Genomic DNA, 25,812 nt, shown 5'->3' with positions numbered 1-25,812 from the left:
AGAGACGAAAATGTTATCAAATATAATGATGAGCTTTACACAAGTTAATTTTGTGACAGGTGGCTTCATTTAACATTGCCGACAAATACTTTTGAAGCTCTGCACTTATAATGGGAATGTTATAAAGCCCTCAAACTTTTAAGCTGAAGCAGTGGGAATAAAAGATACCCAAATTTTGCAATCAAAGGCATGAAATTACTGTAAACGTTGTGCAGAGTGTTATAAAAGCTCGGTGGGACTCTGGATGCTGGTTAGCTGAGAGTAGCAACCACATGAACTAGAGATTCATTCAAAGAGGAGCTTCAATAGGGCCAAGGCTGGCACATTGCAATCCACAAGAAACAATCATAATTTGAACCAGATTGTGGAGAGTGCAGGGGCCAAACAAGGGTTCATTCATTTATCTGAAGGCATTTCTGCAGTTAAAAGAAGGAAAGATCCCTAAGAAAAGAAACTTGACAGGAATCCTGGGGACCTACAGAAATAGAGGGAGCTATGTAGAATTTACTTTGACCACAGAGCTACTATGTTTTATATCACAGCATGTGAGCCTGAACTACCCATTATTCATCTGTGGATATTAAAGATAATTATTCATTCTACCATCACAACATTTTCCTAGAAGCATAATCTTAATGAAACCAATACAGTGCTCCATCTTTGCTTTTACTTCCTTCCTTAGCATTAAAAAAAGAAAATTAGTTGGTTGACATTAGCTTGTCACTTAGCCATGTTGATTACTATATAGAGCATGTGACCACAATGTAATGGGGCTAACATCTTACAAATGTAGTGGCATCTATGCACCCTAATGAACACTACAAAATAGCTATGAGGGAAAAAGACACAGCTAAGGTGGTTACCATGGTTCAAAACATTTGGGAGCTCATCTTTTAGAATTCCACTGAGACTGCGGCATTTTTTGGCACTCAACATGTGTGCTTCCTTTTTCCCCTCATGCTTGGTCAATGAGAAATAAATGGCTAAAGGAGTTGGAGGGATTTCGGAATGAGTCTCTTCTATACTGTAGGCATCCAGGAGACCCCAAGCATCAAGACCAAGAGTAGAGGCTCCAAGGACAAAGCATGCAAGTTCAAATCCCAGCTCTGCTCCATGCTAACTGGGCAATGCTGGGGGAATTTCTTACCACCCGCTTGCCTCAGTTTCCTCTTCTGCAAAATGAGATACTAAGAATAGCCCTACAGCATAGGGTCTGAGGTAGGGCTTAGGTTTCAGGTAGGGTTAAAGTTTTTTTAGCTGTCAGGTTAAGGTCCCTGGGAGTGACAAGAAGAGAAATATGGTATTGGTGAACAAATATATACAAATGCTAAACTTCTGATTTTTTCTCACAAAATAGTCTTAAGCAATTAAGTCTGAACAACCAAGTATGTGCTGTTAAAAGAAAAGTGGAGCACCTTTATAATTCATCGTCTTAAATATTTTTAAAATCGCAAGTTCCCAATAATGTAAAGAAAGAGCAGAACAGGGCATTTCTAAACTCACACTGCTGCTTTGAAGACAAATTAAAAGTAACTGAAATATTAAGGGGCAGTCTCTAGTTCCTCTTTTCTTTCCTTCAAGACTGTGCAACCCAAGCTCTATGCTCTGGAATGATTTTGCTGCCTTTCTTCAATAATTCAATGTACATGGAGCTGTGTCAACCTGACAGGTCAAATTTAGTTTGAGGGAACAAATTAGAAAAATAGAATCAGTTATTGGATAGTTTTAAAGACCTTTAACTCATTTAATTACAGGCTTTACTAAGGTTATTAAATCCATCTTTATTCTCTATTAAGAACTGAATGATTATCCCCAAACCGCCACGTACAAATAGGCCTGCCATCTGCTTTAGTTATGAAGCCCTGGTTTAGATAAATCCCTCAGGACAGAAGAGTGACTAGGCATGCCTGCCAGCGTCGCATGGGTCTTGCCATGAAACTGTTCACGTGCTTTAGAAATGTTAATTTGCATTTGAGGTTTTGCAGGAATATGTGAATGCACTTTTTGGGGGGTGGCTATAAAAACAACAGTTTAGATCAAAAGTGTTTTTTTGTTCGAATTCCTAGGTAGACCTGGATTTGAAAAAATTTCCACGTGGACTCCTGATGATCTGTGTAAGCACTTTACAACTCATGGCCATGGGTAGCATGTTCTGGTAGCTGACCTTGGCCATTGCCATTTCATTCATTCTTCAAAAAGATACATTTGCTTTCAGGCAACATATCCTTGCCTATACAACATGAATAGTTATGGTTATGAACATATCTTTCTGGTTGTGAACATTGTACAAGCATTACCTGAAAGTGAGCTTGAAGCAGACAGAGGGGAAATCTTTATTAATGCACAAAACAGGATTCTTTCAAATCTGAGATGAAAGACTGTTGGGAAGTATGTATTTGCAATGGATTTCAACTATCACATTTTTTCTCATTATTTGCTCTTTTTTTTCAATTTCAAAGTGTTAATCTGATGGTTTGAGAAAGATTTCCTTTAAAAAATATTTTAAGATGTTCATGATTAACTCACTGTAGGCAGTTCAAAAGAAAATCTCTAGTACTCCTTTAAGGTCTAGAAAATAGGAAGAACATGTTTGTGTCTGGCACGATATTATATTTTGACCTTTAGAACACCAGCAGGGATGTTGCTAAGAGGCAATGTAGCAGACTTACATGAGTGTTAGATGAGAGTATAAAAAGATAAAGCATTGAGCATCGTTTTCCAAGATCAGTTCTACTGGACAAAGGCAAAGAATAACACACACACACACACACATACACACACAGAGAGAGAGAGAGAGAGCAAAAAAAAGTGGGAGGGGAGAGAAAGAGGGAGTACCATGATCAAATAAACCTGAGAAATTCTCAAGCTCTATCCCTGCCAAGAGATACCCAATACACTTTACTATCTTAAAAGAGTATGAGGTGCTGTGCAGTAAATAAATCTGTAATCCTTATCACTTGAGATTAGCAGGATTTATGTTTTGATTTTTTTTTTTTTTTTTTTTTAAGGCAAAGTCTCATTCTGTCAGCCAGGCTGGAGTGCAGTGGGGCGATCACAGTTCCCTGGAGCCTCAACCTCCTGGGCTTAAGCAATCCTTCCGCCTCAGCCTCCTGATTAGCTAGGACTACAGATGCATGCCACCATGCCCAACTAATTTTTTTACTTTTTGTAGTGACAGGGTCTCACTATGTTGCCCAGGATGGTCTCAAACTCCTGGGCTCAAGCCATCTTCCAGTCTTGACCTCCCAAAGTGTTGGGATTACAGGCGTGAGCCACCGCATCCGGCCAGGACTTTGTGTTTTTGATAAAAACACTTTGGGAAATATTCTCTTAATAATCAACAGTTGATTCTTGTATCAAGGATTAGAAAATGCAATAATTACATATATGGGGCTTTTTAATAGGGAATTTTATTTTTAAAGAGATTTTAGGTCCACAGCAAAACTGTGAGGCCAGTCCAGAGATATTCCACATAGGTCTTGCACCGTCACATGCACAGCCTCCTCTATTATCAACATCCCCCCTCCCCGGAGTGGAACATCTGTTACAATTGATAAACCTACATTGGCACACCATTATTATCCAGAGTCCATAGTTTTACATTAGGATTTACTCTTGGTGATATGCATGTTACAAATTTGCACAAATGTATAATGATGCGTATCCACCACTGTAGTAGCACATAGAATAGTTTCACTGCCTTAAAAATCATCTGTGCTCCATCTATTTACCCCTCCCACCTCCCGAACTCTGGGAATCGCTGACCTTTCTACTGTCTAGGCTTGCCTTTTCCAGAATGTCATACGGTTGGAATCATATAGTATATAATCTTTTCAGGTTGGCTTCTTTCACTTAATAATATGCATTTAAGTTTTCTTTATGGCGTTTCATAGCTTTGTAGCTCATTTATTTTCAACACAGACTATTATTCTATTGTCTGAATGTACCACCATTTATTTATTCATGCACCTACTGAAAGAAATCTTGGTTGCTTCCAAATTTTGACAATTATAAATAAAGCTACTATAAATATCTGCATGCAGATTTTGGGGAACGTAAGTTTTTAGTTCCTTTGGGTAAATACCAAGGAGCATGATTTCTGGATCGTATGGTAAGAGGATGTTTAGTTTTATAAGAAACTGTCAAACTGTTTTCCAAAGTAGCTATGTCATTTTACATTCCCACCCACAGTGAATAAGAGTTCCTGTTGTGCCACACCCTCGTGAGCATTTGATGTTGTCAGTGTTCTGGACTTTGGACATTTTAACAGGTAGTTAGTGTAGATAGTGGCATCTCACTGTTGTTTTCATTTGCATTTCCCAGATGATGTATGATGTGGAACATCTTTACATATGCTTATTTACCATCTGTATATCTTTTGTTGGGGAAGTGTCCATTCAGGTCTTTTTTTGGAGCCCGTTTTTAATTGGGTTGTTTGTGTTCTTATTGTTTAGTTTTAAGAATTCTTTGTATATTATGGACAATTTTTTTTTTTTTTTTTTTTGAGATGGAGTCTCACTCTGTCACTCAGGCTAGAGTGCAGTGGTGCGATCTCAGCTCACTGCAGCCTCTGCCTCCTGACTTCAAGCAATTCTCATCCCTCATCCCCCCCGAGTAGCTGGCATTACAGGTGTGTGCACTCTGCATGGCTAATTTTTGTATTTTTAGTAGAGACAGGCTTTCGCCATGTTGTCCAGGCTGGTCTTGAACTCCTGACCTCAGGTGATCCGCCCCCCTTCTAGGCCTCCCAAAGTGCTGGGATTACAGGTGTGAACCACTGTGCCCAGCCTCTTATGGACCACATTCTTTTATCAGGTATGTATTTTGCAAATATTTCCTCCCTGTCTGTGGCTTGTCTTTTCATACTCTTGACAGTGACTCTTGCAGCACAGAAACTTTTAATTTTAATGAAGCTCAGGTTGTCAACTCTTTCATGGATTGTGCCTTTGATGCTGCAACTAAAACATCATCACCAAACCTAAGGTCATCTAGATTTTTTCCTATGTTATCTTCTAGATTTTACACATTTGCATTTTACATCTAAGTCTGTGTTCCATTTTGAGTTAATTTTTGTGAAGGGTGTAGAATTTGTGTCTACATTAATTTTTTTCACATTCAATTATCTCCGTAAGTTTACGACAGTAGAATGTTTAAATTTTGTCTACAGAGACCAAGAGACAAGGCCTTATTTTTGTTACCTTCAACGAAGGACTATCTGTACATACCTCTGTCATCACAATGATCGCACTCTGGCTTAATGATCTCATTTACCAGTTTGTGAGTGGACAATGACAGCAGCTGTTCCCTGAAACCCAGAACTTACTACAGGGCCTTGGCAAATTACAAACATAATAATGGCTAACACTTACTGAACAATTACTATGTGTCAGTCCTTGATGTAAATGCTTTAAATGTATTAGCACATTTTCTCCTCACACCAACACCATTAGGTAAGTTCTTATTATCCTCATGTTACAGATGAGAAGCTTGAGTTTCAGGGAGGTTGAGCAACTTGCCCAAGGTCACACAGCTAGTAAATAAAAAGGGCCAATGCCTGAGCATTATGAGACACACGAAGTCAAGGCTAAATGAATAAATGAATGAAAAGAGGTAACATTTACTAAATGCTTACTCTGTGCTAGGCGCAATTCTAGGAGTGCTATGTCTGTTATCACTTTTATTCTTCACAATATTTGTATGAGGTGGGTGCAATTATTACCCTCTTATTTCTTTCAAAGGAGGAAACTGAGCAAAGAGAGTTTAAACTTACCCCAAACCACAAAACTAGTAAGTGATGGGGCCAGGATTAGAATTGACTCCCAAAGTCATGTTTTTATGCTTTGAATGAATAAATAAGTGTTAAAAAATGAATTATAATACAACTTAGTAGGGAATCACACATCTAAAAAAGTTTTCATAGGAATCACAACCCTATGAAAATAACTAATCTCAGAAAATGACAAAACTTTCAAGCAGCAATACAAAGTATGGTTAGTGGTCTCCACTATGAAATTCTCCAAATACATGTATGTGTGGCCTAAAGTGGAGATAATATTTTGGTGCATGCTTTCTTTTTGTGGCTGGTATCTCTAAAGAAAAAATCCATTTGATTTGGCCTCTCTTGGGAAAACAGACTTGAAAGATTTTAAATCAATCATGTACAAAAAAGAAAGTAAATCATCATAGAAAAAACTCTAGATAATTTTCAAAATGCTTCACAAATAGAACATTCCTATCCTACATCCTCCACACTTCCCTCTTCAAAAATATTCCTCAGCTACAAACTTCCCTGAAGGAGCAGGAGCCAGAAATAAATGGGAGCAGTTAAATGAGGAGAGAAAACAACAAGCATCATAAAAAAAAAAAAAAAAAAAAAAAAAACTTTGTATTTTCATCAACAGCACTGAGAGGGCAGTTCTCTGCTTCCCAACAGCTGCATAATGTTCAACAAAATTTTGCCTGTCTGGATTTATGAAGTATAAAAAATGGCCATCATAAGATCTGAAAATGATGAGACTAGTTCTGAAATCACCGTGTCAACATTCAGAAATTGCAGTGGAAAGAAAATAAAAATGATTAAATTTTTTTGTGGCAGAAGGTGCCGGCACGCAGAGCACAAGCAGCCGTTTCCACAGGGAAGCATTCGTCTTAAGTGCGCCATAGATGGCGGCCAGGAACAGGCGGTTGGGGCAGATGGGTGAAAGAAAGCTTGCATTACTTTGGTGCCTGCAGAAGAAGGGAAGGGTGATTATATCCTCACTCTAAGTTACATTAGCTCTTTCCATGAACGTCAAATCTTGCTATCTCAGTTAGTCCCAGGGTGATCAAGCATCTTCTACAGTCAACAGAGGCACTCTGTGGGTAATAATTACGCCTATTAGTGAGCACACCATGTTAAGAACAATTCTGTTCAGCTGATATATTCCCTTATTTAATTTCCAAAAACTCTGAGTAGGTACTATTATCAACTTCATTGTATACATGAGGAAACCAAGACACAGGTAAATTAATTGTCCACAGTAAAACAGGTAGAAAGGAAAAGTCTGGGATTAAACGAGAGACAATCTGACTCCAGATACCATAGATACCACCCCCTCCTTTTTTTTTTTTTTCTTTCGAGACAGGGTCTTTCTCTGTTGCTAAGGCTAGAGAGCAGTGACACAATCATAGCTCACTGCAGCCTCAATCTCCTAGGCTCAAGCAGTCCTCTTGCCTCAGTCTCCTTAGTAGCTGAGACTACAGGCATATGCCACTACGTCTGGCTAATTTTTTTAATGTTTTGTAGATACGGGGTCTTGAAATGTTTCCTAGGTTGGTCTCAAACTCCTGACCTCCAACAATCCTTCTGCCTCCCATCTTGCTGAGATTAAAAGTGTGAACTACCGTGCCCAGCTGAAATCCACCCTTCTAACATTCTATGCCAGAGGATTGCAAACAGCAACAGGCTGACCAAATCAGTTCACTGCCTCTTATTCCAGTGACCCATGAATTAAGAATAGTTTTTACATTACTGGTTGGGGGGGAAAATAAACAGAAGAATATTTTGTGATACATGAAAATCATGTAAGTTTCACATTTCATTGTTAATACATAAAGTTTCATTGGAACACGCTGTCTATGAGTGCTTCTGTGCTACAGTGGCAGAACTGAGTAGTTACAACAGGTGGAGGGCCTGCAAAACCAACAGTATTTCTTCTTTGGATCATCACAGGAAAAGTTTTCTGAGGCCTTGTTTGTGCAATACTGAGCAAGGGGCTGAGGAGGATATTTCAAATACGTAGTACCCAAGTGATGATCTGTCCTTCCACTGCTGTCCGGTTGAACCTTCTATTCCACCTACTTCCATCTATCTCATTTTCCTATCTTTGCTCTTGTGAGAGAATGTGGGACAACAAATTTCTGACCCACTCCTCATAAGTTGGCTTATTTTGTCTTGAAACATATGGAGAGGAATATAACTATGATACACTAGCAAAGATGAATGAGGACATTCCATGCAAAATTGAATTAGAAAGCCAAATCTCCCAACTACAGTTATTGTGACTTGAAAAAATACTCAGGCCATTGTTCAAGGTGGAAAGGAGGCATAAGCATCCAAAATTTTACTCTAATTAGATTTCTCTCATCAAAGAATAAAAGGTTAAGCTCTTGCCCAGAGAAGGCAGTCTCTTTAGCTGATCCAGTCACTTAACTACCTTCGCTGTAGCTCAGCAATTCTCATCTGAGAATAAGAAAATGCAAGTGAGTCACTCTTGCTGAAGACACCTGTGTACATAAAACAGCAATCAACAAGGAAAAGGAAAAGGTAATTGGGAAAGTAGTGCTTCAGCTTCCCGGATGGCTGTATTTTAAATATTTTAATACATAAATTAAGTCCACATTTAATTTAAACATTAGTTTGATAAAAAATTCAGCTGAATACTTCATGCATGACTTTTATCGCCCAGAAATCACTATAGCAACAGCACAGGAGACTGACTCAGCATTTCCTTAACCACAGTTAAGTGGGTAACCAATCAAAGATGTGAACTCTATGAAAAGACTGTAAAATATACATCATTAAACTGGTAAAGCTCTGGTTTTCTCTTGAATTAATATGCATTCCATAAGAACAGGAAGCAAATGGGTAAATATGATTATCTCCAAAGAGGAACTATTACCCTGCGCTCTCAAGGGGACTCATCTGAATATGTACAGTGGATTGAAAGGTCCACAAGAGCTTGATTCTTTGACATCATGTGGGTTTTTCTCTCTGTTCCTTTGTGCAGCTCTTAACCTCCACAGACTCTCTACTAGCTAGCGGCATTAAGTCTTCTATACAAAAGGTTTTTCCATGATGGAGGTAAAGCAGCAAAGGAGAAGTCAAATAGAGCAGCCTTGTAGGCTGCCAGTAACGTAGGTAGTGCAGTTTTACAGATATGATGACATCCCAGGGGCAACACCAGAGGGTCTAACTTCACATTCTTGACCCAGAATATAGCTAAGTCTATCAAGAGAAGAAACTGGCTTCCATTCTGGTTCCTTCAAAATAATTAAATAGGAGATACAGTGTAGCATGACTGTGAGCTATCTGAACCTTTGATGGCTTTTTCTTTTGGTTCTCAAGAAGAGTCTAAGATGCCCGCAAAATCAAACATTTAAAAATCGAACAACCTCATTTTATAGATGAGGAAACTGAGGCTGTAAGAATTGAAGTACATGTCCAGGTTCACCCAGCTGATTTATGGGAGAGTGACGTTTTTATGGAGCCTCCAAGTATTTCATTTCCATTACATATACCACCCTGACTCCCTATTCTTCCAAGCATGGAGCCAATTGTTTCAAAAGATGATGCTGGATCACTATGCATTCTACTGAACTCTGGGTTGCCAAAAGCTAGCACTGCTTATTGAAACACATGGTTAAAAACATGTGTCTAGAACAGGAGAAGACATTCTCATGGCTTGTTCTGTCCTGGAGAAGCAGTGAACACTCAATGTTATATAATCGAGACAAGTGAGACAAGTTTAAAGCTGCTGCCTATGGCATCACCCTTGAAAGGCAGTGAATTAATCAGTAGAAAGTGTTTTGATCTTTGAAGTACACTAACACTTTAGGTAAGCTAATTCAGCAGAATCTATTAGGAACAGGCATAATATGGTACACATTTTCTTTTGAACTACAATAGTATTCCATTATACATACTCAATAGAGTCTAGGAGAAAACAGTTGTTTTGGCAGGGTTCAGTATTTCTTCAGTTATTAGGATGTTATAGAAAAATAGGGAATGTTTATTTGCAAAGTCATTCTCATTACTAGGAAATATGGCAGTAGGGGCTAAGTTGGAATAAATCCATAGTTGCATAAACATGCCCTGCCCTCCCACTCCTTTACTTCATTGCACACATTCCTTCCACAGCCTGAAAAAAAATCTCACTCTTCTTTCTACTTTCAAGATTCAAGTCAAGGACTGGCTCTTCCAGGAGCTTTTTAGATCTTCCAAACTGAGTTGGTGGCTACTCATGTACAACTGAAGACCTCGCTGCATTTCTTCAGATTTCTGTCACTGAATTTACAAGGTTATATTGTGACTCTTATTTTGTGTTTGTTTCTCTCTCCCATTAGACTATAAACTACTTGAGAACAAAGGACTCAATTTTATTTACGATTGCTCCCCATAATACTTAGAATACGTAGGTGCGGCCAGGCACAGTGGCTCACGCCCGTAATTCCAGCACTTTGGGAAGCCAATGTGGGTGGATCATGAGGTCAGGAGATCGAGATCATCCTGGCTAACATGGTGCAACCCCGTCTCTACTAAAAATACAAAAAATTAGCCGGGTGTGGTGGCGGGCGCCTGTAGCCCCAGCTACTCGGGAGGCTGAGGCAGGAGAATCTCTTGAACCTGGGAGGTGGAGGTTGCAGTGAGCCGAGATCATGTCACTGCACTCCAGCCTGGGCGACAGAGCAAGACTCCATCCCAAACAACAACAATAAAGAACAAGTAGGTGCACGGTAAATGTTCATTATTTCAAATAATGTTTTGTGAATGATACTAATTTTTTATTGTGGGCACGTTCTAGCAGTTCACCAATCTCTTTCCTAAAGGCATGCCCTTGAAGACTTTGATATTTTGTTCTTTCACATACATTGACATTATTCTTTCATTCTTAAATGGACTAAATCATTTTGCTAAAATTCAGAGGTAGCCTGAATGCTGAAGCTGGCTGTGATCATCCAGGACGTTGAAGGTCTCCAAAAGTAGTGCACTTTGCTAGGGATGCTGGGGTGGTGAGAGTTGCATATGTGTTCTTCATCATAGTGGTTTTCCAACTCTTTCGACCCAGATCCACAGTAAGACATACATGTTACGTTATAACCATGTAGTTCATAGCTTTAGAGCCAGGCTTCTGGGTTTGTGCCCTGGATCTAGAATTTACCAACTCTTTGTCCTTGGGAAGTTGTTTAACCCCTTGGTTTACTCATTTGCAAGTTTGAGTTGGTAATAAGATCTATCTCTTAGGACTGTTATGAGTATTCACTGAGTTACTATACAAAAGTTCTGACAACAATGTTGGGCACTACCTCAGTGTCAATCATTATATTATTCCTTATTTGCATAAGTGAAACTATAAGTTTATAAAATAATACCCATATTATCTGAAATCTAAAAAAAAAGCATTTGTCATAAAACTTTAAATTGATTTTACAACCCAACATTGAGTGTCAACTTCCAATTTGAAAATAACAATGCTTATCAATTTCTTATCAAATTTCCAATTTGAAATTAATAACACTTATCCTTCTTAGTATATTCATTTTGCTAGAGTTTGGTAAAAACTCATTTTGTCATAGAATGGGCATAGAGACTATAAAATTTCAGTCAGAAAGAGACAATAAGAGTGGATGCTTTCATCTCCCTGACTTATTTCAAGTATTTGATGAGCAAAAAAGGAGTTATGGAGCTGGGTGCGATGTCCCTGCCTGTAATACCAGTACTTTGGGGGGGTTTAGGTGGGGGAATTGCTTAAAGCCAGTAGTTTGAAACTAGCCTGGGCTACATAGTAAGACCTTGTCTCTACACAAAGTAAAAAATTAGCTGGGCCTGGTGGCGCATGCCTGTAATCCAAGTTACTCAGGAAGCTGAGGTGGGAAGATCACTTGAGCCCAGGAGTTTAAGGCTGCAGTGAGATGTGATCACACCACAACATTCCAGCCTGGGCAACAGAGTGAGATCTTATTTTAAAAAAAAAAAAAAAAAAAAAAAAAGTTACCCTGTTAATTCCCTTCATCATTGAATAGATTTGAATTCTGTCTTTTCCCTGTCACTTCTCTGCAATACGATGAGCATGTAACTTTCTGTAGTTAGCCCTGCCACTGTTTTTTTTTTTTTTTTTTTTTTTTTTTTTTTTTTTTTTGAGACGGAGTCTTTCTCTGTCGCCCAGGCTGGAGTGCAGTGACGCGATCTCGGCTCACTGCAAGCTCCGTCTCCCGGGTTCATGCCATTCTCCTGCCTCAGCCTCCCGAATAGCTGGGACTACAGGTGTCCACCACCACGCCCGGCTAATTTTTTGTAGTAGAGACGGAGCTTCACCGTGTTAGCCAGGATGGTCTCAATCTCCTGACGTAGTGATCCACCCACCTCAGCCTCCCAAAGTCCCTGCCGCTTCTTGAAACCATTTATGAAGTAGGTACAACTTCAGAAGGCTATGCCTCAAAAATTAGAAGAATTAGAAAACTGTTATTTTCTTCTACTATAATTATAGTAACTGCTAACATTCACTCAGTACCTTCCTTGTGTGAGTTTAGTTCTAATAATTTTAATTCATATTATTCTACTTAATCCTAGAAAAAAAATCACACAACCCTATGAGATAGCTACTATTATTATTTACTTTACAATGGAAGAAATTGGGGTACAGAAAAGCTAAATGACTTACCAAGTCACACAGATAGTAGGGAGTGCTCTAGGACTGACCAATGACCACTCAGCCTGAATCAGTAACCGTGGGCTTAGCATGTGTCTCTGCAGTAGGGCTCTGTGCCCAAGGAGGACTCAGGCCCTGCATGGGACATTCTCAGAGAAAGACAAGGCACCTACTGCTGTGTCCTCTGAATTTTCTCTGATGGTACCTTTCCTCTACCCCAACTGGTTGGTCAGGGGCTATTTATCCAACCCATTAATTTTTTTCTAAATCCTGGGCCTGGTCCTGTTGACCTTTTCTCTGGTCTTGCGAAATTACGCTGTACCATTTCACATGGAATTAGTCACTTTTAACCCTATACACCCTTGAAAATATGTACATACCTCAATTACAGGAGCTGACACCCTGCAGTATAATTGGCACTCTGTATAAGTCACCCACGCCAGGCTGGGGACTCCTCTGTGCTGTTCATATTCACATTTCTATCTGCAGTGTCTGGTATAAAGCCTGTGAAATAATTGGCCCTCAATAAGTAAGCACTGAACAAGCATGAATGGACAAACAGTTGACTCTTCACAGTGAAGGTGGGAAATCACTCTGTAATATCTCCTCATTCTTATTTCCCACCACTCTTCTTCACAGAGGCTTTGCCAGTGGACTGGAAAGTTTATGAGAATAGCTAATAAAATATTTCAGAATTGTCTTGCTTTGAAGGAAATGACTGTGATGATGTTACAAACTGAAGTGTTTTCCACACTAATGTCTCTTTTTCATTTTTTAATCATTTCCAATATTAAAGTGGTTTCCGATTCTCTTAAGATGTTATACTTTTGACTTAGGCAGATCTTGCTTACCTCCTTCAAATAAATCATCATTTCCTGTCATTGGCAGTCTCAACAAGTTCCCACCCCACCCACCTTCTCTGTGGGTGTGAGCCACTTCTGAGACTGTCAGAAAACATTTCCTCATGAAGATGTGGTGTGTTCTGCACATCAGTGCTAGAATAATCTCATCAATAAACCCAAATATTCAACTACTATTAACAACCTAAAAATTAAGTGACTAAATTTCTATCTGTAACTACTGTCCTTTTCTCTTTCAAAAAAATATATCCAGCTTCAATATTCTGCATTCTCCTTTCTATCTTAAGATACTACTTAAGCCAACAATTCTTAACAACTCAAACAAATATTTTATAAAGGTTTTCTATCACAATTATAATTTCAAAAACATCGGGGCTGGGCACAGTGGCTCATGCCTGTAATCCCAGCACTTTGGGAGGCTGAGGCGGGCAGATCACGAGGTCAGGAGTTCGAGACCAGCCCTGGCCAACCTAGTGAAACCCCATCTCTACTAAAAATACAAAAATTAGCCAAGCATGGTGGTGGGCACTTGTAATTCCAGCTACTCAGGAGGCTGAGGCAGGAGAATTGCTCGAACCCAGGAAGTGGAGGTTGCAGTGAGCCGAGATCACGCTATTGTACTCCAGCCCGGGCAACAGAGTGAGACTCCATCTCAAAAACAAAACAAAACAAAACACAAGAACAATAGTTAGAAATGCAATTCTACAAATGCCCTCATTTGTCATAATTAGGGTGAACAAATTCTTACATTTTTATTACTGTTTAGTTCACGAATTTACTGAGGCTTGAAAACATTTAATGTTATACATTTGATTAACTCAGTTTTAGAAGAATAAGTGTATACAGTCAATAATATGACACTGGGATCTTCGTAAAGATGTATCGTACCCAAACCACCAAAAAACCCAGCAAGTTTAATCATATTATTTTTCATGATCCAAATGTGTTTATACAGTCATAAATGTATTAAGCTTTTATTATGTGCCAAGTGCTGTACTAAGTGCCTGAGATGTATATGTCATGTACACACTACTCTATGGATTGTATTTTAAGTCAGTCACTTCAGAAAACCAATTCACTCATTTATACAACATTTTGTACTATACACAAACCACTTTCTTTGTGTGGCGATGTGCTCTGTTACATGCTGGAGAACACACACAATACATTAAGGAAAGTTTGCCCTAAACACAAAGAGTTACTTTCTGCTTTGAATTCTTTATATGTGGTCCTTATGTAGATTTGTATGAAAACAAATTTGAGTTTTCTGAACTATAATTTCAAATGGCCTGGATAGCCTTTTGGGTGAAAAAACAATCTGATGTATAGAACTGCAGTGTGACTCGTTGGGACACAGTAGAACAAATTAAGTGTACAGATTTTGGTGGCTTTTAATTCCTGCTCTGCCACTCATCAGCTATATAGTGTCGAAGAAATTGTTTAACCTTAATGTCTCAATTTCCTTATCTGAAATATGGACAATAATAATTCCTTTGTGGTGTCAGGCTTAAAAGGTTATCAGGCTTAAAAGTATAGTGCTGGCCGGGTGCGGTGGCTCATGCCTGTAATTCCAGCACTTTGAGAGACTGAGACAAACAGATCACAAGGTCAGGAGATCGAAACAATCCTGACTAACACGGTGAAACCCCATCTCTGCTAAAAATACAAAAAATTAGCCAGGCATGGCGGCACATGCCTGTAATCCCAGCTACTCAGGAGGCTGAGGCAGGAGAATCATTTGAACCCAGGAGATGAACGTTGCAGTGAGCTGAGATCATACCACTGTACTCCAGCCTGGGTGACAGAGAGAGACTCTGTCTCAAAAAAAAAAAAAAAAAAGTATAATGCTTATACAGTGCTTAAGACTTAATAAGTGCTTAATAATCAACAGCTGTTCTTGATCATGATCATCATTATTAGAGCTAATATTAATAAAAATAGAACAAAAAAAAAGTTGACAAAGTATGCTAACACCTTAAAAAAATAACAGTCTTTCTGTTGACACTGTATGGTACCTTTACCAATGTTATCTTTTTAAATACAAGCATATCAGTAAAAGATAAGTTGAGATCTGTATCTTAAATCAAAATAGATGCCAGATGAATTAAAGAATTAAATTTTAAAATGAAATTGCTGAAATATTAGGAAATAAGATTTGAGGTTTGTAGTGATAGAAGAAAAGATTAAAATTTTACACTATGTAATATTAAAAAGCTCTGTATGTAAGAAGACAATGATGTAAAACCACAGATACATTGAATGGATAATTTAATGGATATATCTTTTATATAATGAGTTCAAACAAATAAGAAAAACACTAGCTTCAAAAGGTAAACATGTACAAATACTTCACATAAAATATTTCTAAAGCATTAAAAATGTGAAGTTAAGTTGATTTCAATATTATTTTGTCTATTGAAGAAAGATATTTAAGAAGGGAATGCTTTGTGCAGGAAAGGATACAGCATATGAGGAAATAAATATAAAATAAGTAGCCACATAATAGATTTAAACCTAACCCCAGTGATAACTAGATTAAGTGAAAATGATTTAAACACTTTGATTGAAAGTCACATGTTATAAGATTGAGTAAAAAAGTAATATTCAACTATGTTATTACAAGAACCCATTTAGAGTAAATATACAGAAAGGTAAAAGGATAGAAAGGAATACAAATGAGGAAACTAATTATAAGTAAGCTAGAGTGACTACACCAATACCAGGTAAATAAACTTCAAAATAAGTTATATTAGGGATAAAGAGAAACATTTCATAATAGTAAAGGGGACAATTAATCAAGGAGACATCGAATAACAAAGTTTCACAGGACGTGGTTCAAGAAGTGACAGAAGTGAAAATAAGAAATAGGAAACTCCACAGTTATCTTTGAACACTTTTGCACAATATCTCTGTAATTGATAAAACAAGTGAACAGAAAAATCAATAGCGATATAGAATACTTAGCCCTACAATCCATCTTGAACAAATCGACATTACAGAATGCTCTACTCAGCCAAAGCAGAACATATGGAGAATTCATCAAGATAGACTATATGATAGTCTATAAAATAAATCTCCATAAGTGGAAAAGGATTGACATCATGCAGAGTATATCTTTTGTCCACAATACAATTAAAGTTGAAATCAATAACAAAATCCTATATGGAAAATCTGCAAATATATGAAAGTTAAATGGCACACTTCTAAAGACTAAAAGATGATATAAAAGGAAAACTGGAAAATATATTTAACTGAATGAAAATAAAAATACAACATATCAAAATTAATGGAACTTAAAGTAATATTGGGAGGGAAATGTATAGTCCTAAATGCTTACATTTTAAAATGAGAGTTATAAATCAGTGATCTAAGCTTTTACCATAAGAAGCAAATGGGAGGGTGGTCAGGGGAGGGAGAGGATCAGACAAGATAACCATTGGGTAATAGGCTTAATATCTGGGTGATGAAATAATCTGTGCAACAAACCCCTGTGACACAAGTTTACCTGTGCAACAAACCTCCACTTGTACCCCTGAGCTGAAAAGTTAAAAAGAAAAACAGTCCCCTTAAAATAATTATTTCTTATACCTTTTCTACATGTATGCATAATAAACCATGTCTTCCTCATTTTATATTTGTGTGTTTTGTGAACCAAATATTTTATAATTATTTTTAAAAGAAGCAAATTGAAGCCAAAGTAAGAAGAAGAGAAATAATAATAGAGAAAATAGTAAACAATTAAACTAAAGGTTGATCATTTGTAAATGTCAATAAAATAAATAAACCTATAACTAGAGTTATCATGAAAATAAGGAGATTGCATGAATTTCCAATAGAAAAAATAAGAGTGAACATCACTATACATTGAGCAGATATTATAAAGAGGGAAATACTCTGAAAACTTAATGCAAATAAAATAGATAACATTAGCTAAACAGGATAAATTCATTGAAAGACAAAGTAATCAAAACTACTTAAGAAGACATAGATAATATGAAGAGCTCCAAATAAAAATCACATTTCTAATTAAAAACCTTTCAACAAAGAGAACTCCATGTTCATATGATTTCACTGATGAACTCTACCACATACTTAAACAGGAAATGATACTAATCCTATGAAAAATATTTCAAAATATATAGGAAATGGGAAGACTTATCAACTTACTTTATCAGGTCAGTGTTGACTTGTTAAAAAAACAGACAAATCCCAGCACTTTGGGAGGCCGAGGCGGGCGGATCACAAGGTCAGGAGATCGAGACCACAGTGAAACCCCGTCTCTACTAAAAATACAAAAAATTAGCCGGGCGCGGTGGCGGGCGCCTGTATTCCCAGCTACTCAGGAGGCTGAGGCAGGAGAATGGCGTGAACCCAGGAGGCGGAGCTTGCAGTGAGCCGAGATCGCGCCACTGCACTCCAGCCTGGGCAACAGCGTGAGACTCCGTCTCAAAAAAAAAAAAAAAAAAAAAAAAAAAAACAGACAAAGACTTCATAAAAAAAGAACTACCTGAAACTGTGTAATTTATAAAGAAAAGTTGAATTGACTCACAGTTCCACATGGCTGGGGAGGTCTCAAGAAACTGACAATCATGGAGGAAGGTGAAAGGGACGCAGGCACCTTCTTCACAAGGTGGCAGGAGAGACAGAGTGAGAGGGGAAGTGCCACACATTCAAACCATCAGATCTCATGAGAACTCACTGTCATGAAAACAGCATGGGGTAAATCCATCCCCATGATCCAATCATCTCCACCAGGTCCCTCCCCTGACGTATGAGGATTAGAATTCGACATGAGATTTGGGTGGAGACACAGAGTCAAACCATATTATTCTGTGCCTGGCCCCTCCCAAATCTCATGTCCTTCTCATATTTCAATATGCAACTATTCCTTCCCAACAGTCCCCCAAAGTCTTAACTCATTCCAACATTAAATCAAAAGTCCAAGTCCAAACTCTCATCAGAGATAAGGCAAACCCCTTCTGCCTATGAGCCTGTATAATCAAAACCAAGTTAGTTACTTCCAAGATACAATGGGGATACAGGCATTGGGTAAATGCTCTTGTTCCAAATGGGAGAAATTGGCCAAAACAAAAGGGCTGCAGGCCTCATGCAAATGGAAAATCTAGAAGGACAGCCATTAAATCTTAAAGCTCCAAAATAATCTCCTCTGACTCCATGCCTCACAGCCAGGGAATGCTGATGCAAGAGGTGTGTTCCCAAGACCTTGGGCAGATCCACCTCTGTGACTCTGCAGGGTGCAGCCCCTGCAGCTGCCTTCATGGACTGGCATTGAGTGCCTGTGGCTTTTCCGGGTGCACACTGCAAACTATCAGTGGATCTATCATTCCGGGGTCTGGAGGACGGTGGCCCTCTTCTCACAGCTCCACTAGGCAGTGCCACAGTGGGGACTCTGTGTGGGGGCTCCAACTCCATATTTCCCCTCTGCACTGCTGCAGTAGAGGCTCTCCATGAAGGCTCTGCCCCTGTAGCAGACTTCTGCCTGGATTTTCAGACTTCCACACATCCTCTGAAATCTAGGTAGAGTTTCCAAACCTCAATTCTGGCCTTCTACACACCTGCAGGTTCAACATCAATGGAAGTTGCCAAGACTTTACATATTGATTCCAGTGACCAAATCTTTGCCATGGTTTCTGTGTCTGAATCTTGACTCACTCAATACACTGCACCACATTCAGCACTTCTAAACCCAGAAACCCGAATAGTTATTTCTCACAGGAACCAGAGTCTCAGGCCAGGGCTCTCTGTTGCCAAATTTTCTACAGCTGTCACCTTTCTGAACGTTGGTGGTTACTTAAGACCCCATTTATTTCAGCTGCCTGGCCCTCCCGCAGCCTGGATTAGCCCACGCCACCAATTTCCCATCTCCAGACACCAAATTTTATTGGCATGGCTCAGTGGTTCTCAAACATCATTGTACACACCAAAGCTCCGGCCTCACTTTATGGCTAATTAGATAAGAATGTCTGCAAGAGGGACCCACATTTCTGTAATTTTAAAAACTCTCCAGTTGATTCTGAAATTCAGCCAGGGATGAGAAGCCTGAGAATAGAATCAGGTAAGTGACGGCACAAAGTGCTGGGAGCTCCAAAAAACTCAGCCATCAAGATAACATTTGTACTATTAAAATACCTTTAAAAATCAAAATCATTGGAAAAGAATCCGTAATAAACAAAATATCAAAAATGTAAGTAAGGGATTAGTACTTGGAGCCTGAGGCAAAAGGCAAAATTCATAACACTGATCCTGCCTTTTAGAAAAAGAAATGTTCTCCCATTTTTGTGCAGTTATTTGCACATAGGGAGCATTTAATAGATATTATCTGAGTTTACAAATAGAAAACCTACCTTATGAAATCACGCTTTGAAAATATAATTTTGCAAAAAGCATGAAGTTGATTGGAAGTTTATTGAGAAGAAGAAAGTTGACTGATAGTACTGTACTGAATAGGCAAGTTTGGGGTGGTAAACTCAGAAACGTAGCCTCTCCAGAGTTGAAAGAACAAGTTTAGGGCTAGAAGGAAGCGGGACCAAGGACAGTCTGAGTCAGTGCACAAGGGAGAATGCCATATTAGAAAACCTGCCTGGTGGTCATCGGACGGTTGTCTCATCACAAGCTCAAATGCCTCATGGCCAAAGCTGCGTCATAAAATCACACTCCTGTCTCCCCAAATCCCTGGCCATTTTACACAGCTGACTCTTGTCATCTATTACTCCTAGTCAGAATGTCTTCACTTTCCCTACCTTTCAAAGGAAAGCTGTGCTTTTCTTCAAGACTGTTCTCAGGTGTTACGTTGCCTCAGAAGCCCTCTCTGTGCCTCAGTTGACTGCCCTGACCACCCACACATGCCTTCCCTTCATAGTCCAAACCCTGTGAGTGCACATTTTTAGTGCATATCTCACTGTAACTGTTTACAAACCTGCTGCTCCCAATAGACCACAACCTACTTGGAGGTAAAAACAAAATTTTATGTACTAACTGCCTGACACATAGTAGGAGCTTAATAATTATGTGTTTTTAAAAAAAAAAAAAAAAAAAAAAAAAAACCAGAGACACAGAAAAGAGACTCTGAATAATGGCCTTGCCTGTAAGTGTTGAAGAATGGCAATAAGAAAAGAATTGGAGTGGAGGTGGAATCGAGACATTCCACAGGTATGTCTTATATGGGTTCTCTCCTCTCATCTTGAAAAACTCAACTATAAGACTTGAAGTAAGCTGTTTTTAGGAGGCCTGAAGGCTAACTAAACTCCTTGGGGGAACAAGATGGGAAGATGGGCTTTACGAAGTAAGACTTTTTGAGAAGAATTTTGGTTTGGAAGTGGTGGGGGTAGGGTGCAGTAAGGAGGAAACACCTTCATTTTAGGAAGCATTTTTCATTCTGAAAAGCAGGAGGCTAGACAAGAGACAAGCTTTTCAGAGTAATCTCTGTCGTCTAGGCCAGGGAGAAAGGCATAGGGGATATCCATTGTCCAGCGTGCTAAACCAGGTGGAGGAGAAAACTAGAACTCAGACAAAAATCCTGCTTGGGATAAAAGAATGTGCATTTGGATGGTGCCCTCCCCTGTCTCTCTCAGGAACTTGGGTTTGAGGCAGGGATCAGAACTCAAATGGTGGCAGAGGGCAGGGATGCATGACTGAGAGATGCTGGAGGTAGTGTGGAGTGAGGAACAGGACACATGTCCTGCATCAGGGACCCCTATAAACTCCTGACCACAACACCCACTCAGCCATAAATGATTATTTCTGTGAGGAAATGCAAGCCCCCCCTCATTGCCAGACCTTTCAAATGTTTATGATAACAATCCCAATTTAACATTCAATTTCTCTATTTTGAAAGGTAAAAAATAATAAACTATGTTAAATCCCTTGGGCCTACCCTGTACAGACCAAACAATACATGTCTGAAGGCTGAATGTGGGCTCACACGTCATTAATTTGTAACTACAAATAATTGGGAAGGAGAAATGGATATTCAAGGATTCCTCAGTGGTTCAATGGGTCAAAGTCATTCAGTATCATCCAGAACTTCACCTTTACCTTCATCTCATTATTACCCAGATTTGGGCATGTTTTTGATATCCCTATGGTCCCGTCTACTCAAAATAGACTCTTCTATTGACCCCTTCTAGAGGGTTTTGTTATTTTATTTTATCTTTTTATTTTTTGAGATGGAGTTTTGCTCTTGTCACCCAGACTGGAGTACAATGGCATGATCTCGGCTCACTGCAACCTCTGCCTCCCAAGTTCAAGCAATTCTCCTGCCTCAGCCTCCCGAGTAGTTAGGATTACAGGCACGTGCCACCAAGCCCAGCTAATTTTTGTATTTTTGGTAGAGACGGGGTTTCGCTGTGTTGGCAAGTTTGGTCTCAAACTCCTGACCTCTGGTGATCCACCCACCTCAGCCTCCCAAAATACTGGTGGGATCACAGGCGTAAGTCACCATGCCCGGCCTACAGGTCTATTCTTAATCCACCAGATACCTTACAGGAAATTTAGCTAAGGGTATTTTTTCACTGTCAGTTAATAAAATAAAAGTGGAGAAGCATTCGCATTTGATGTATTCAGTTGTTATCTTGAGAAAAGACGCATGTTTTCCGAGCTTCCATTAAAAAAATACAGATTTAAGACCAGGCATAGTGCCTCACACCTGTAATCCCAGCACTTCAGAAGGCTGAGGTGGGTGGGTCATTGGAGCCCAGAAGTTCAAGACCAGCCTGGGCAAAATAACAAAACGCCATCTCTACAAAAGAATACAAAAATTAGCTGAGCGTGGTGGTGTGTGCCTGTAGTCTCTGCTACACGGGAGGCTGAGCTGGGAGGATCACTTGAGCCCGGGAGGTCAAGGCTGCAGTGAGCTGTGATCATGCCACTGTGCTCCAGTCTGGGTGACAGAGTGAGATCCTGTCTTTAAAATAAAAAAAAAAGTATAGATTTGCCCACTGGCTACTTTAGAGAAATAATAAAGCTGAAGCGTACTTTTCTTCAAAAGATGTGTCTATAAATTTTCATTTCAGAGGTTTGGTAACAGAATGGCACTGGTATAGATTTTTACTAGATGATTTTTCCACCTAGAAATAAACTGAGACAAAACATTGCTAGGCGGTTCATGTGATTGGAAATCCAGAGGACAGGCGAAGGGGAAAAGCACCCAGGGCCAATAGATTCTATAAAGTGGTCCAGAAATAGGAGTTGAAAAACTTAACAGACCCTACGCAGTTTAAATTGATGTTCCTAGCTCAAAGAGGCCTTTTAAAAATAATTGTTATAAGCATCAGCAGATTGCAGCTGAAATGGTTTGAAATCAATTTTAACTCATTTTCCATTCACAAAATATGAGAGGAGGAAGCCAATGGTACTGATTCACTTGAGAAACAGTACAAGGGTTTTCATAGTAGAGAAATAGGTTGATTTCAGCTCAGACAGATATTTCAAGCTTCAAGGGCCGTGTCTAGACTGAGAAGGATTTGCTAACCCCAAAGTCCTATCAAACAAGGAGTGTAAATGTATTTCAGAGCAGCTTAGGTACTGGCGTTTCTGCAGAACTTAGACGATCAACAACGACAAGGCCAGCTGCTTCTAGACCCCTGGCTTATGATTTCAGCTTTCCAAATTAAAGACGGTCTCATCAGCACATTTAATAGTAAATCCTCCAAGAGCAGAAGACTCTGAGTCAGTGAGGACTGACTGGCATTTGTGAGAGTGTGTGTGTGTGTGTGTCTGTGTGTGAGAGAGCGAGCGAGCGAGCGTGTATGTTCTCATTAGGGGACGATCTATGATTTGACAGCCTCACTGCTGCTGCTCCTGCTGCTGCTCCTGCTTCTGCTGCGGCTGTATGGTTTGTCATTAGTTGGAAAGCGCTGTGAGGCTTTGGAGAAACTGCAGTTTTAAAGACTGAGCACTGCTAAGTGGTCTCCCTCTCAAATAGAGTAGATGAGATTTTCCGAAAGATTAGAAACTTGGAACTATTACCACTTCATCTACCCAGAAAATCAGGCAGTGCTACAGAGGATAAGGTAAGAGAAGGAATTGTCCTCTCTTGTATCTGTGGGGCAGGGGGCATGGGGAAATGTCATCTCAAAGGCTTTCTATTTTATACCAAAGACATCTCACCCTCTGAGAGCAAAAGAGGCAACAGCTAAATTTGTAACAAGCTTGATTATCGAGCTTCTTGGCTTTTTCCTCTGGTATCTTTTTCTTCTTCATCATACTTTTGCCAGGCATCTAAGAGGTGTATTAGTATTTATTTTTCAGTTAGCAGATATTATTTAATTTTTTTTCAATCGGGCATTGTTTCAAAACAAGGAGTTTTTACTGTTTCTCTTTTCTTAAGCATTTTTCTCTGTTAAGAGGGAACTGATCCCTCTTAATGTGAGCTGGTCAAAATAGTTACTCCATTCTACACTAGAGATGCAATAAAGGAAGTTTTAAGAAGTACACATGAGCCCTATTCCCACAGAAAAATAGGAAGTGAAAGGAGTGGAAGTGAGGGTTATTTGTGATTGGGACTTGATCAGAAATTGTAACACTATTAATGAATATGTACTATGACCCTTCACAGGGGGATGGAACTGCTGCAATAAAGGTGAGCGCTGGAAAGAAGATGTTTTGAGAAGTCAGTGTTTCTGAGAAACTTTAAGCCACTAAAGATGGAAAACGAGACAGTCAGTGAACTGAACCAAACACAGCTTCAGCCACGAGCAGCGGTGGCCTTAGAATACCAGGTGGTCACCATCTTACTCGTGCTCATTATTTGTGGCCTGGGCATTGTAGGCAACATCATGGTAGTCCTGGTTGTCATGAGAACCAAGCACATGAGGACCCCCACAAACTGCTACCTGGTGAGCCTGGCAGTAGCTGATCTCATGGTTTTGGTGGCCGCAGGCCTCCCCAACATAACAGACAGCATCTATGGTTCCTGGGTCTATGGCTATGTTGGATGCCTCTGCATTACTTACCTCCAGTATTTGGGAATTAATGCATCCTCTTGTTCAATAACAGCCTTTACCATTGAGAGGTATATAGCAATCTGTCACCCCATCAAAGCCCAGTTTCTCTGCACGTTTTCCAGAGCCAAAAAGATTATCATCTTTGTCTGGGCTTTCACATCTATTTACTGTATGCTCTGGTTCTTCTTGCTGGATCTCAATATTAGCACCTACAAAGATGCTATTGTGATATCCTGTGGCTACAAGATCTCCAGGAATTACTACTCACCTATTTACCTAATGGACTTTGGTGTCTTTTATGTTGTGCCAATGATCCTGGCTACCGTCCTCTATGGATTCATAGCTAGAATCCTTTTCCTAAATCCCATTCCTTCAGATCCTAAAGAAAACTCTAAGACGTGGAAAAATGACTCAACCCATCAGAACACAAATTTGAATTTAAATACCTCTAATAGATGTTTCAACAGCACAGTATCTTCAAGGAAGCAGGTAAGCAAAACCCAAACTCCAAGTCAATAGAGGAAATGTGGGATAGAGTTCCTTGGAGATGGGAACAACTTTGCCCTGTTTAACTGATGGCAAAACCGAAATACAATCATGCAAATGTTTCACAGTGTAAGCTTCTGCCTAACATATTAAATCCATCTCTAAAGCAACTGGAGATCTAAAAATAGATAGGGAAAATTGGATAGCACATCAGCAGGTATCAGTTCAGGTGCTATTAAGATACAAAGAAATATAAACAGAAACTCTGGAAATTTACCTTTAATATGTTTGTGCCTCTCTGGAAATGTTATCAGAATATTTGGACAATTTCTGGCTTCTGTAGGAAAGAATTCTATTGCATGATAAAGAATTATCTTAAAAATTCATTGCACAACAAATATTTGACAGGACAGTTTGAAAACAGGTTAGTTAAAAAATAAATGAAACTTTCTTTGCCATTCTACAGTTACTCACAATGGAGACATATACCTGGCAAAGGTTCTTGGACTTATTTGTGGTAGGCTTAGTGGGGGAAGATTCTATCACCCTCTCCTCCAGATCCTTGCACAGTGTCCCAGCATGCAGAAGCTGAAAATGCACTTTGCTCAGGAAATGTTCTAATAAAAGAGACAACATCAAGCTCAATTTTTCAGAAAGAATGACTCAATTTTTTAAAAAAAATCTGTTTTTTTCCTAAAAATTCTTTTATGCTTTTAGATCACCTGAATGCCCATATAATTAGTTGAATAGTGGTTTCATTAGTGAACCAAGTGCAAAACTTTATTGCAGTACATATGATTTATGAAATGATATAGGAATAAAATACTTTTATATCATTTACACATTTATCTATGTTTATACACTTCTTCTAAGTTACTTATAAACTTAGCTTTAAGTTTCTTTTCCTTGTTTGGTAAATATAATGAACAGATGATAAATATTTATTCTCATAGTTAAAAAAGAAAGCTAAACTTGAAATCAACATGCTGATTCTTTTAAATGGGTTGAATTTTCTCATATTTCTTGCAAGGAATATAGTTCTCTCTGTGTACCTAGTTAGAAACTGAGCGTACTTTGTAAAAAAGTATATATATG

At 39.0% G+C, this 25,812-nt stretch overlaps 2 protein-coding genes across 2 annotated transcripts in view; both read left to right on the top strand.

Annotated features, from left to right (window-relative positions):
• Nucleotides 1–25,812, top strand: part of EBAG9 (estrogen receptor binding site associated antigen 9) — a 1,013,262-nt gene that overhangs the window by 498,737 nt on the left and 488,713 nt on the right. The gene's annotated exons all lie outside the window — the stretch shown is intronic.
• Nucleotides 22,996–25,812, top strand: part of TRHR (thyrotropin releasing hormone receptor) — a 40,087-nt gene continuing 37,270 nt past the window's right edge. Inside the window, exons 1-2 of the mRNA XM_050801384.1 lie at nucleotides 22,996–23,298; nucleotides 23,844–24,720. Of these exons, the coding sequence (XP_050657341.1) occupies nucleotides 23,932–24,720 (789 nt within the window). The 5' untranslated portion in view covers nucleotides 22,996–23,298; nucleotides 23,844–23,931. The remainder of the gene's footprint in view (nucleotides 23,299–23,843; nucleotides 24,721–25,812) is intronic.

The sequence above is a fragment of the Macaca thibetana genome, chromosome 8, assembly GCF_024542745.1.
Source record: "Macaca thibetana thibetana isolate TM-01 chromosome 8, ASM2454274v1, whole genome shotgun sequence".
In the NCBI taxonomy this organism is placed as follows: Eukaryota; Metazoa; Chordata; class Mammalia; order Primates; family Cercopithecidae; genus Macaca; species Macaca thibetana.
This window is presented reverse-complemented; position numbering and strand designations above follow the sequence as displayed.